Source organism: Musa acuminata, chromosome BXJ2-10, assembly GCF_036884655.1.
Source record: "Musa acuminata AAA Group cultivar baxijiao chromosome BXJ2-10, Cavendish_Baxijiao_AAA, whole genome shotgun sequence".
Classification (NCBI taxonomy): Eukaryota; Viridiplantae; Streptophyta; class Magnoliopsida; order Zingiberales; family Musaceae; genus Musa; species Musa acuminata.
This window is the reverse complement of record NC_088347.1, coordinates 19,617,425-19,631,112: the sequence shown is the minus strand read 5'-3', so window position 1 is coordinate 19,631,112 and position 13,688 is coordinate 19,617,425. Positions and strand designations below refer to the sequence as shown.

Here is a 13,688-nt window from a genome sequence, read left to right as displayed (position 1 = left end):
AAGACCCTACTTTTTTTTCCTTACATCACTGTATTGTCTGTTAGTGCATGTATTAGAGGAATCAATAACTGAGCAGGAGTGGTTTTGGTCACTCTTACTAATAGCTAAAAGTTGTAGTGCCAATATATTGTTCTGTAGAATGAATCTTTACGATCAACACGAGCATTAGCTAATCATTTATCGTACTTATTAAGTTTAACATCCACTTGTATAAGGTTATTTAGTCTCCATGTTGATTGAGGAGAATAAGGGCTCGTAAATCTATCGGATCTTCCTCATTTTTAGAGATCCTTTTTGGAACTCATGAGTTTCAAAAAGATAAAACTGTACAAGTATGTCTTTCGTCCGAAACGAATAATTCTTAATGAATCTACGAACTGCACTAATAACTGATCGACCAAATGATCTCTTATTATATTAGCTCTAAAAGGAGGGTTCGAGATCGATATCTCGATCGAACAAATCTGCTTCCGAACCATACACCTTAGCTATGAGCCATTGACTCTCGTATGGGAAGGAATATTAATAAGATTATTTAGTTTCACATTAGTTAAGGATTATGAAAACCAAGGACTTATATATCCGTCCGAACTTCCTTACCTTTAAATGTTTCCAAAAAATAAAATTGTATCAATAGGATAATTTTTTATAAACCTAAACGATACATTAATTACCGACTAACCTTATCACACTTCACCCATATGTTAATTTCAACTTAGGAGTTGCAAAGGATAAATTGCCTTCAAGCATCAATTATTAAGCAGCAGTAGAAGAAACGACAAAAAAAAAAAAAAAAAAAAGACTGGTGAAACAATGCTCGCAAGCTAATATGAGAAATTGATGAATCATGAACAGAGAATATAACAATGTTGACATTGACAAAAGCAAAAAGGGCCAAAGAACATAATTCTTTTTTCTAAAGGAAGTTATCGGCCTCCTGTGAAAAACATATTAACTAAAGAAGACACATCACCTGCATCTGACTTCTTTTTTCCACCACAGCTCCTTTACTTCCATCAAGTTGTCTTGGAGGAGGACAGATGCATGTTGTGAAGATTAAGGCAAAAAGCATATTTTTCCCACAACTGTAGAATGAAGTAACATTCAAACTTCCAACACTAAAAGGAGCATTTTGATTTACGAAACTCATCACCTGGCATTGTATGTTTGTCGCACACTAATGCTGATATCTAAAGATACAAATACACTAGAATTACTCGGCATTAGATCTTGCAGAAACTTTAGGCCAGATGAAGCCTTGATTCTAACACCACAAATGAAGACCATTCCACCAACACTGAGCTGGGATCCTCTCAAATGATTCCATAGAATTAATTGAGGTTGTATCTCTTACAGTATGTCGTCCTCGATGAAAAGGAATCTCTTCTGCATGCCGACACAATTATCGCCATTTGCAAGAACCGTAATCCACTTCCATGTGTCGATTAGAATTTGTAAGAAGACGCACCCAATCAAAAGCATTTTTGAGAGGAGTCAATGGTGATGAATCACTGTCATTGCCAACACTGGTTTCCAACACCTCACGAGGCTACTACGCCTGCAAACTCCAACCAAAGAAGGATTAGTAGCAGATCACATCAAAGCATACGTTCTTTGGAAGATTAGTCCTCCATGTCCATCTCATTTGGTTGGACAACTCTCCCTATCCCCCACCCAACACCACACAAAAATATATAATTGGATTTGTCCATAGTTGGGGAGAGTAAGCTTTGGGGTTCAGAGATGAACAGAGACGCGGCCTTTGTAGTGTTAGAAAACTAAGCATCCCCCACCTCCCCGGATAACGAAAGATGAACCGCTACTCGACGCATGAAATGGCAAGTAGGAAGTAGTTTTCATTCTGATGCTGTCAGGCTTTGGAGGTGGAGAAATTTTTGCTATTAAGTGAGATTATATATATATATATATATATATATATATATATATATATATATATATATATATATATATATATGATGAATATAATATAATGAGAAACGAAGGCACAATCCTTTAATAGGCATCGAAACAAGTGCAGGTTTGTAGTGGCAGCAATGAAACGTACATGTCGCAGTTGCTGGCAGCCAAATGGTTCGGACAAAGTTTGCGCCTTGTAAATCCTTCGATTTACGACAAGATTCGCATGCAGATTCGTGCGGTGTGATGTCGGATCACAGCTACCTATCTCGATGGGTACACAAGTAATTTACTGTTTTGGGGCGCTTCACGCTTCGAGGCATGGGGGTATTTTGGTCACATCACTTTCCCTAATCGCCACACCCACCCGCTCCCCAATTCAAACTACTTCAAATCTCTCTCATGTGAGATCCGGAACAAAGAAGAGCTGCTCAAGAACCCTAACCCCATTTCCGACCACCTAAGCGAGCAGATCGAGAAAGGAGCCATTTTTATCCCGATTGGCTTTCCTTTAACCCTCCTCATTGTCTGCTCCTCTCTGGTCGTTGAGGTGACGGCTCGCGTCCCTCCTTCGCCTTTCCTTACCATCAAGAAACCAGTCCACAGTCTTCCCTCAAATCCATGTCCTCCCGGGTCCAGAGCAAGCCCCCCTTGCCTGCCCACCCAAATTTATCGCGGAGCCCATCGAACGTGAGTTCTTCCGGTGTTCTCCTTTGTTCCGGTTTCTAGGGCTTTCAGTTTGATCTCCGATTTTGGTTGTTGCAGAAGAAGGAGAATCTGGGTGAGACGACACCCATCGACAAGCGGCGGAAGATGGTCAGCCCCGCGTCTAATGGCCGCGCGCCGCGGCAGGTGCTGTCGTCCGTCAATGCCGGCCCCAACCCTGGCGATCAGGCATCGGATGGAGGGAGCTCATCTGGGGTTGAGTTCGGGTCCAGGGAGGACGTGGAAAAGCTCTTGGGTGAGAAGATGAAGGGGAAGAACAAGAACGATTACAAGGTTGTACACCTAAGAATTTGTTTCCTTCTTTACGAAATCTTATCGGCTTTTTTTGGGTACTGATTTTTTCAGCTGTTTATATCTTGTCATTTTTATAGGGCAAGAGCGAGCAGATGATAGAGTACATTAAAAAACTTCGGATTTGCATCAGATGTTACATGGAGCTTGAAGATGGCTACTTGGCAGAGCAAGAGAAACTTCGAAATATGTTGGATTTTGAAGAGAAAAGGCACGGAGAGATTGGTAATTACCAATTTTGATTTTTAAAATGGCACAAAAAATGAGAAAATCTTGTTTTTATTGAGATTTATAACTCCCATGTGCACTTGTCATCCTTATGTGTTGATGTCCTGGTGGAACCTCATATTTTTGCAGAGACCCAGATGAAGTTTAAGATTGATGAACTGGATTCAACACTAAAGGAAATTCAAAACCAGTATTCTTTGTTGCAGAAGAACTTCCAAAAGGAAGAATCTGAGAAATTGGTAAGAGTGATGAAGATTCTCGATTTGATTAGCGGATTGAGTTTTGAAGCTTCTGACTATGACTTGAAAAATTCTGCAGGATGCAATCAAGTCTTATGTGAATGAAAGGGGAACAAGGGTTGCAGTTGAGAATTCTCGAGATGCTCTGTCAGCAGGCCTTGAAAGAGTCACCCAGGAGAAGAAATGTGTAGTTGACCAGGTATGTTACTTTTTTTTATTAAAATTAAGCAGTTCTTTTGATGATCCAAGTGACATCTTGTTTCATACAATTTGCCAGTTAAAAATGTTGCAAGAAACTAATAGGAGATTACAAGATTACAATGCCAGTTTGCAACAGTACAACAGTAATCTTCAGACTGAGGCCAACAAAAATGGTGAAACAATCTCGAGGCTGCAGAAGGAGAAGAGTGTTATAATGGAAAGCCTGACTAGTGCTAGAGACCACTCAAACTCACTCAAAAGTCAATTGGATTCCTCCAGGGTTAGCGTTCTATGTAACATTTTTTAATACAGGATGAATTATTGGCACATGTCAATCATTTTTTCCCCTTTCTCTAAAATTTATTAGCTCAATGGCAGTTTTATCTTAATTGTTTTTGGTGCTCAAAGAACTTATCATTTTATCAGTTTTATTTTATTTTTACTGTTAAATAGCGTTGATGTCCTATTGCTTTCAGTATGTGCAACTTACAGAGGTTGATGTATCTTGGTTTAGAAGGTCCTTTTTTCTTCTGATTCTTGTTAACTGATTTTATGTTTCTTATTTATTCTGCTTTCTGAATTGTATTAATACAGTCAAAATTGTCTCATCTTCACAGAAGGTAGTAACTCATCTTGTACAAATCTCATTCTTGTGTCTTGGCTATAGGAAGGAACTCATGTTGCATAAATTCCTTGATCTGATCAGCAACATTGTATCCTGGTCATTTGCAAATATTGACACTTGATAGTCATATGCATTACTTTCTATGAGATATCACATTCCTTCCACACCCCCCCCCCCCCCCACCCCCCCGGAAAAAAAGAAACTAATGTCAGCTAGAATAATATCTTGAAGTTTGACTAAACACAATAACACACTTGACCTTTTTCATTGCTCATCATGTTTCATTCTAGATGAAGTTGTTTGTACTTTTGTACTTTGAACAAATTATTTCATATGATCTTTATTAGATACACCTTTGTGTGGTTGATTGTTTTTGGTGCTATTGCTGTTATATAAGTTATAGCATTCAATAATTCATGTAATTTTAATGTTTGATTGCTTCATCAGTCTTCTCAGCAAGAGGCCATGAAACAGAAAGAAGAATTAAAAAAGGAAGTCAGCTGCCTTAGAACTGAATTGCAACAAGTACGAGATGATCGTGATCATTTATTAGAACGAGTGCAGAGTTTGACTGTAGACGTTGTTAACTACAGAGAAATTAGTGGAAAATCATCAAAAGATTTGGATGAAATGACTACGATGAATGTTGCTCTAGAGGTTTGTTTTCATATGCGCTAACATCTTCATACATTCTGCTAATTTTTACAGTAGTATGGTATATATTTGTTCTTTATTAATTTCAGGAGACATGTTCTTCCCAAAGAGAACAAATACAACTATTGCAGCATCAGCTTGGTATTTCTAATGAGAAGCTGAAGGTTGGTAGCTATAAAGCATTACAGATAGTATTATCATATTGTGGCAATTCATTTTCTTTTGCCTGAATGTGAGATAAACCAGTGACTTACCATTGGCTGCAGAATAATATGAATAATCTAGGACTAAGTAATTTTTTGTTCAGTTTTTGACATCCTTGTTGCTTTAATAGAGAGCCGACTTGACAGCTACTGAGACGATGACAGAGTATGAAGAGCAGAAGAAAACTGTTAAAGATTTGCAAGAACGTCTTGTAGATGCCGAGCTTCAGATAGTGGAAGCTGAGAAATTGCGCAAAAAACTGCACAACACCATATTGGTACTTGTGTTAATTTAGTTAAATATATATTATAAAATTTATGTAGTGCTGAACGTCTTTTTGACAGGAACTTAAAGGAAATATTCGTGTGTTCTGTAGAGTTCGTCCTCTTTTACTTGATAATGATTCAAGTGACACAGATGGAGCAGTTGTTTCTTATCCAACATCCTTTGAATCTCTTGGTCGTGGCATTGATTTAACACATAATGGTATGACAAGCCTTTTGTTTGTTTTAGATACTACATTTGCATTGTTTCTTTTGATGACTACTATGGGTGATATAAAATATTGATCAAACCAAGGAAATTATGAACAGCCCAGATGTACTCCTTCACGTTTGACAAAGTATTTAATCATGAAGCTTCACAAGAAGATGTTTTTGGAGAAATCTCTCAGTTGACTCAGAGTGCACTTGATGGCTATAAGGTGCTTCAGTTAATCTTTAAAATATGTTGTCTCTGTTGAAATCTATACACAACAATTATTTCATTTATACTGACTTATTGATTTTGTCGATTTTCTTTTATTGAGATGTTTCTTCTAACCTTTGTACTTTGATTTAGCATTCCTGGTATACTGTTCTCATTGAACTTCTTTTTGAGTTGATTTGTTAATCATAAAGTCATATTAGTTCCGGGATTCTTTTTTGAGTAATGGTTTTTGAAAACACACATTGCCTTTTTATGCATATCCTGGTTCTCTTTTACCATAAAAGGTCATAGGGTGAATATAGCTTTAGAATGTGTATATAATCTGCTGCAGTATGATCATGTGACTGCTTGTGATCAATTCTTCTATTTTTGACTAAAAAAGTTTGTTGTCATCAATTGTAGGTTTGCATATTTGCATATGGGCAAACTGGCTCGGGTAAAACTTACACTATGATGGGCAACACTGAATGCCCTGAAGATAAAGGTCTTATACCACGGTCATTAGAGCAAATTTTTCAGACTAGTCAATCTCAGCAATGTCAGGGTTGGAAATACAAAATGCAGGTGACCTTTTACTCTTAAATTGTTTTTGCTTTTCTTATTGCTTAGTCTTCACTTTCACCACCATGCTTGATTCATTCATTTCTTTTTTAGGCATCCATGCTCGAAATATATAATGAAACAATTCGTGATTTGTTATCACCAAGCCGTCCTTGTAGTGTAGACACATCTGGTGGTCCAGGCAAACAATATTCAATCAAGCACGACTCTAATGGTAATACGGTTGTATCTGATCTTACCATCGTAGATGTTTGCAGCATCAAGGAAGTCTCGTTCCTCCTACAACAAGCTGCACAGAATAGGTAATACTTGCTGAGCTAGTTGGTTAAAGGGTTTTCTTTCTGAGGCCGACAGTATGAAGAAATCCTTTTTCATTCTATTTGTTGTGTTCAAAACCATTCATGTTAATATTCTCGTTAGTTTCATGTTTTAAACGGTTTCCTTTTGTATTCTACTTTCATACTAACATACTAGTTGGGGTTAGTGGGTGTTTGGTGTTCCATAACTAGTTGAACTCTGATGAGATTTCTGAACTTGGAGACCAGGTCTGTGGGTAGAACACAAATGAACGAACAATCTTCAAGAAGTCATTTTGTCTTCACTTTAAAGATTTTTGGTGTTAATGAGGTCAGAAACTCATCATTATCTGTGGCAAAACTGGTTTCTGTTGTGTTAGAAACATACGTCAAGTGATTACTTCTTTTTTCAGAGAACGGAACAACAGGTTGAAGGGGTTCTGAACCTAATTGATCTTGCTGGAAGTGAACGTCTTGCTAAAAGTGGCTCTACTGGCGAGCGCCTAAAGGAAACTCAGGTGGATACCATTCATCTATGTCAATTAAATCATCAAATAGTTCATATCTTTTGACTCTTTTGCCACATCGATGCAGGCAATCAACAAAAGTTTGTCAGCCCTAAGTGATGTAATATTCGCAATTGCAAAGAAAGATGACCATGTGCCTTTCAGGAACTCTAAGCTAACGTATCTTTTACAGGTACCGTTGTGCACCCATCTCCATACATTATTCCGCTTTGAGATTAAATGAAGTATTTGTTTGATCATTAGTCTTGTTACATCATATAGCCATGCCTTGGTGGGGATTCGAAGACATTAATGTTCGTCAACATCTCGCCTGAGACCTATTTTGTTGGGGAGTCTCTTTGTTCACTTCGGTTTGCTGCCAGGGTCAACTCATGCGAGATTGGGATCCCACGACGCCAAACCCAGTCACGATTGACCTACAGTTGATTGTACCACCAACTGATGTCTGTAATTTCTTTATGTGTCCTCATGTTGCTAGTTAATGGCAATTAGTCTTCTAACATTGCCTTCCCGTTATCTGTACAATAATGAGTCAGATCAAACATGCTATTCTATGTACAAGTACATTGGCTCATTTGGTGTATGAGTCAGATCAACCATGCAATCATATGTACAAGTGCATTTTGCTCATTTGGTGTATCTTTCCGTTCATTGTCTTCACAAACACATTGTAATATCTTTTTCTTTGAATAGATAATTCAAGAGGTGGCAGAATCACCTGCTACAACTTCCATCCGAAAGCTAAAAGCTAAACGCTTTATTCATTAAGCTCCAAAACTCAAATACATTACAATGTTCTATGGTATCAATAAATAACACAATCGATGTATGTCTTAGAGGTTTGTTTCGGATACACAAGAGCACAAGAAACTACAACGCAAGAATTGATTAAACTGGCGATGTAAGAAATATCAAACAGAGAAAGAACTACATCAGAGACAAAATATGGCCATACAAAAAGAGTATGCAAAGACCAGAAGTTACCGAAAACATTATTGCCACACATTAACATGAGTTCCAGCATAACATTGTCAACCGACGAGGACACTTAACCACAGACAACATTATCAACATAGATACGAGACACGCACACACCAAAGCAGCAAACGAGCAGGACAAGGGTTCACTGGCCACCACGAAGGCGGAGCACCAGGTGGAGGGTGGACTCCTTCTGGATATTGTAGTCCGCAAGGGTTCGACCATCCTCTAATTGTTTCCCAGCAAAGATTAACCTTTGCTGGTCTGGTGGAATACCCTCTTTGTCTTGAATTTTAGCTTTCACATTATCAATAGTATCGGAAGATTCAACCTCAAGGGTGATGGTCTTGCCGGTGAGAGTCTTAATGAAAATTTGCATCCCTCCCCTGAGCCTGAGAACCAAATGAAGGGTAGATTCCTTCTGAATATTGTAGTCCGCTAGGGTGCGACCATCCTCTAACTGTTTCCCAGCAAATATCAACCTTTGCTGGTCTGGGGGAATGCCCTCTTTGTCTTGAATCTTGGCCTTTATATTATCAATGGTGTCAGATGATTCGACCTCAAGGGTGATAGTCTTGCCGGTGAGAGTCTTTATGAAAATTTGCATCCCTCCCCTAAGCCTAAGAACCAAATGAAGGGTAGATTCCTTTTGAATATTATAGTCCGCTAGGGTGCGACCGTCGTCTAGCTGCTTCCCAGCAAAGATCAACCTCTGCTGGTCTGGGGAGATGCCTTCCTTGTCTTGAATCTTGGCCTTTACATTATCAATGGTGTCAGAAGATTCAACCTCAAGGGTGATGGTCTTACCGGTGAGGGTCTTAACAAAAATTTGCATTCCTCCCCTCAGCCTGAGCACCAAATGAAGGGTAGATTCCTTTTGGATGTTATAGTCCGCTAGGGTGCGACCGTCCTCCAACTGCTTCCCCGCGAAGATCAACCTCTGCTGGTCTGGGGGGATGCCCTCCTTGTCTTGAATCTTGGCCTTTACATTATCAATGGTGTCAGAAGATTCGACCTCAAGGGTGATGGTCTTACCGGTGAGAGTCTTAATGAAAATTTGCATTCCTCCCCTCAGCCTGAGCACCAAATGAAGGGTAGATTCCTTTTGGATGTTATAGTCTGCCAGGGTGCGACCATCCTCTAGCTGCTTCCCAGCAAAGATCAACCTCTGCTGGTCTGGGGGGATGCCCTCCTTGTCTTGAATCTTGGCCTTTACATTATCAATGGTGTCAGAAGATTCGACCTCAAGGGTGATGGTCTTACCGGTGAGAGTCTTAATGAAAATTTGCATTCCTCCCCTCAGCCTGAGCACCAAATGAAGGGTAGATTCCTTTTGGATGTTATAGTCTGCCAGGGTGCGACCATCCTCTAGCTGCTTCCCAGCAAAGATCAACCTCTGCTGGTCTGGGGGGATGCCCTCCTTGTCTTGAATCTTGGCCTTTACATTATCAATGGTGTCAGAAGATTCGACCTCAAGGGTGATGGTCTTACCGGTGAGAGTCTTAATGAAAATTTGCATTCCTCCCCTCAGCCTGAGCACCAAATGAAGGGTAGATTCCTTTTGGATGTTATAGTCTGCCAGGGTGCGACCATCCTCTAGCTGCTTCCCAGCAAAGATCAACCTCTGCTGGTCTGGGGGGATGCCCTCCTTGTCTTGAATCTTGGCCTTTACATTATCAATGGTGTCAGAAGATTCGACCTCAAGGGTGATGGTCTTACCGGTGAGAGTCTTAATGAAAATTTGCATTCCTCCCCTCAGCCTGAGCACCAAATGAAGGGTAGATTCCTTTTGGATGTTATAGTCTGCCAGGGTGCGACCATCCTCTAGCTGCTTCCCAGCAAAGATCAACCTCTGCTGGTCTGGGGGGATGCCCTCCTTGTCTTGAATCTTGGCCTTTACATTATCAATGGTGTCAGAAGATTCGACCTCAAGGGTGATGGTCTTACCGGTGAGAGTCTTAATGAAAATTTGCATTCCTCCCCTCAGCCTGAGCACCAAATGAAGGGTAGATTCCTTTTGGATGTTATAGTCTGCCAGGGTGCGACCATCCTCCAACTGCTTCCCAGCAAAGATCAACCTTTGCTGGTCTGGGGGGATTCCCTCCTTGTCTTGAATCTTAGCCTTTACATTATCAATGGTGTCAGAAGATTCGACCTCAAGGGTGATGGTCTTACCGGTGAGAGTCTTAATGAAAATTTGCATTCCCCCCCTCAGCCTGAGCACCAAATGAAGGGTAGATTCCTTCTGGATGTTATAGTCTGCCAGGGTGCGACCGTCCTCCAACTGCTTCCCAGCAAAGATCAACCTTTGCTGGTCTGGGGGGATACCCTCCTTGTCTTGAATCTTAGCCTTTACATTATCAATGGTGTCAGAAGATTCGACCTCAAGGGTGATGGTCTTGCCGGTTAGTGTCTTAACAAATATCTGCATCTGAATAAAATAATAAAAATGAATTAGCATACGGCCGAATAGATCATGAATTAGAAATATAACTAAGAAATCCAGGAACAATAGATCATGAATTAGAAATATAACTAAGAAATCCAGGAACAAATTAGACCACTGATCAATGATGCAGACACAAGTTAAGGTAAAATCTAGCAATCCAACATAAAGCTCATATAAAAGCACAAATATTTTATGATGAAGGGTTCCACATCTATGCCACCAACAAAGATCCATTAAGGAGCAGATGATGCAAAGCATGTTATTACTCTAGAATAATCAAAATCAAACAATATATTTTGTAGCTCAAAGGTAGAAAATCGAGACAAATCAAACGTACTCTTCCCCCAAAGGAATCAAATCAATGACGAATCCCTAAAAGAAGTTGCAAAGGTGCCAAGAACACCAAAGCATCAAGAAAGAAACGTTGTAGCCCACACAATAATATCCAAAGCAAGAAATAAACAAGAGGAAAGGAATTAAAGAGAATTACAAGAAAAAATGAAAGGGAAGAAGACATACCTTGAGAGAAAAAAAGCGGTTTGGTCGAGCAAAGAGGGAGGGAGAAACTTACAAAGCGGCTTTAACAAGATGAGATGAGAACTCGTTGGGTTGACAGGGTTCATATTTATAGTGGCTTCCTTGTTTAAGAATACCCTTCGGTGAATTTACCGTCGATAGACCCTCTCAATATAACTTTGCATCGGGATGGTCAATGTTACTTACATACATATCCCACATCCCACCTTTGTCAAAATTGTCAAAAGTGCTTCTCATCCCATACGAGACCTAATTGAACGTATCAGGAATTTTATTTATTTTTTATCCTAAACTAATGCATTGCTGTAAATGAGGACACCCTGGATTTTCATATATAATGGGAGGGCACAAATATACCATTTTTATATTTATGTTAGCTTGAAATCAAGTTGGCTATCATGTTATTACCATCATGTTATTATATTTTCACTTGATGTTAAATCAAAAACACCAATACACAAAAGACGTAGTTGAAAACTTTCCCTTTGTGCATAATATATTCATCTATGACAAAAAATTAAATGAGATATTGGATACAAGCTAAAGTGTCCCTATTGAACATGATGCATGTATCTAAGACAAAAATATTTGATATGATCTAAAATATTTCTCTCGGACACAATGCATACGTCTCACATGATTCAAAGCATCCCCATTGTGCATCCCCTTATGCCCGATGCATTCATCTAGGATGAAAAAAATATCTAAAATATTATTTAGTTATTTTTTAAAACAATTAATTGTCGAGGTCTCGATGCCCTTGCCCATCTCGTGTTTGACACTATAGTTTAACTCAGTATGATCGATCGCCCTCATGCATCACTTGTGTTCGATACAACTTTCAAATTGACACAAATTGCATTTAAAACTCTTTACATGTTAATTAAAGTTGATACGTCTTGACACACTCATGAATCTTATATAATTGACACTTTTATATAAATAATTCAAGTTAGCATACATCAACGCCCTCGGATATCTCTCACACACTACAAGTCTTTTCCCTAAAGCATAATATAGGGGCAAATAATATATTTAGAATTGACAGCCGATCAAAACTTAACATATGACATCTAGTCCATCCAGTAAGCCTAACGATGACATAATACCATCTAAGCATGTTGAATATGCATGACATCTAAAGCGAAATATTCCTTGTTGATACCCCAAGCTGGAGACTTATAAAAGGAGGGTCCCCGCAAATATGCACATACCACTCAACTCTCCGGGTTAGGCTGATGCTTGAGCTCCACAGATTGGTCATGGTGGTAGCATCCTCCTGCATCATTAGCAGGTCCAGTCATCGTCTGCAATGTCATCTCCCATTTGTGACTTCTTCGACTGTCACGATCTTGACCATTATCTACAACGACATCGGTCATCTGTGGCCATGATTGTAGTCTATACTTCATCCATCGTCCATGACCTTGACCCATTGTCGATGACTTCATCCAACTCCTATGGCCTTATCATTGCTTGCAATTTCATCCATAGGTCTATCGTAACTTCAAGATAGCCCAAACTCGCCACAACTTTAAGATGGCTATGATGTCTTCATTCGCCACATCTTCGGGATGGTCGCCACGACTCCACTCATTGGAACATCTTTATTCATCACTACTTCATGATGAAAAAAATAGAAGATAAGAACGATTACTGAAGAAGCTTTATTGAAGAAATGAAAAATACTTTAATACATTAACATGTTCCCTCTCCTATTTATATAGATTACGAGAAAATATTTCCCTCAACAGAATAGAGGAAGTCCACCGACTGTTGGCAGATCAGCGAAGGCAGCAAAGGCTACCGCGATGAGGAAGATGAGGATTGGCCGTGGAACCTCTTAGGAATGTGGCTGCAACGGCGTTGGTCGCTGGCCAAAGGCAAGAGTGAAACTTTGCTTTTCTCACTGCTCTGATACCATGATGAAAAAAATAGAAGATAAAAATAATTACTGAAGAAGCTTTATTGAAGATTTCCTCATATAGTTGGGAAAATCTTATCTTCTATCACTTCACACTGCCATGACATCCTTGCTCGTTGCAAGTGTGGTATATCTGCCCGCTACATCTTCAAGATGGTTATGATGTCTTCGCTAATTGCAACATCAAAGTTGGACATTTCAGTCCTACCACAACTTAAGACTACCATTATGTTTTTGTTAACTACAACATCAAGTCGATTGCGATGTCTCTATCAACAACTTCAAGACAACCGTGATGTCTCCACTCCCTCTAACATCAGGTTGGTTGTGACGTATAAGTTCACCACATCTTCAATACACTTGTCATTTCTCCATCCATCATAATTTTGAGACATTTCTGAGCTCGTTGCATCGTCAAGTTTGGCCACAATGTCCTAAGTCTGCTATATCTTACATCTCTACCTGTTGTATCTTCAAGATAGCCTTAGCTTCTCCATCTAGCAGCCCCGCTATACTCATGTGTCTTATGTATTAGATACTTCCTACGTAAGTAGTTCAAGTTGACATATCCTGATAGGCTCGCATGTTTCAAACTTCTAATATTCTCAATTGGATAATTGAAG

At 39.4% G+C, this 13,688-nt stretch overlaps 2 protein-coding genes across 2 annotated transcripts; one reads left to right on the top strand and one right to left on the bottom strand.

Annotated features, from left to right (window-relative positions):
- The first annotated feature begins 2,305 nt into the window (after positions 1–2,305).
- LOC104000012 (kinesin-like protein KIN-14N) lies at positions 2,306–7,807 on the top strand. The gene is made up of 17 exons (XM_009421938.3): positions 2,306–2,607; positions 2,683–2,916; positions 3,015–3,159; positions 3,292–3,401; positions 3,481–3,600; positions 3,679–3,882; positions 4,675–4,884; positions 4,971–5,045; positions 5,216–5,362; positions 5,430–5,571; positions 5,679–5,788; positions 6,196–6,357; positions 6,448–6,656; positions 6,900–6,981; positions 7,064–7,168; positions 7,245–7,349; positions 7,439–7,807. Exons 1-17 carry the CDS (start codon positions 2,539–2,541, stop codon positions 7,601–7,603), a joined length of 2,394 nt encoding a protein of 797 aa, XP_009420213.2. The 5' UTR covers positions 2,306–2,538; the 3' UTR covers positions 7,604–7,807.
- Positions 7,808–8,157: 350 nt separating this feature from the next.
- On the bottom strand, positions 8,158–11,246 carry LOC135624401 (polyubiquitin-like). The gene is made up of 2 exons (XM_065127956.1): positions 11,124–11,246; positions 8,158–10,586 (listed from the first exon to the last, which is right to left on the bottom strand). Exon 2 carries the CDS (start codon positions 10,584–10,586, stop codon positions 8,301–8,303), a length of 2,286 nt encoding a protein of 761 aa, XP_064984028.1. The 5' UTR covers positions 11,124–11,246; the 3' UTR covers positions 8,158–8,300.
- Positions 11,247–13,688: the final 2,442 nt, after the last annotated feature.

Bases quoted from the DNA above. Each gene is read 5' to 3' on its own strand.
- LOC104000012 (XM_009421938.3), top strand. From the start codon at position 2,539: ATGTCCTCCCGGGTCCAGAGCAAGCCCCCCTTGCCTGCCCACCCAAAT. The intron at 3,160-3,291 runs GTAATTACCAAT...ATATTTTTGCAG, and splicing joins GAAAAGGCACGGAGAGATTG to AGACCCAGATGAAGTTTAAG. The intron at 3,883-4,674 runs GTTAGCGTTCTA...TTGCTTCATCAG, and splicing joins GTCAATTGGATTCCTCCAGG to TCTTCTCAGCAAGAGGCCAT.
- LOC135624401 (XM_065127956.1), bottom strand. From the start codon at position 10,586: ATGCAGATATTTGTTAAGACACTAACCGGCAAGACCATCACCCTTGAG.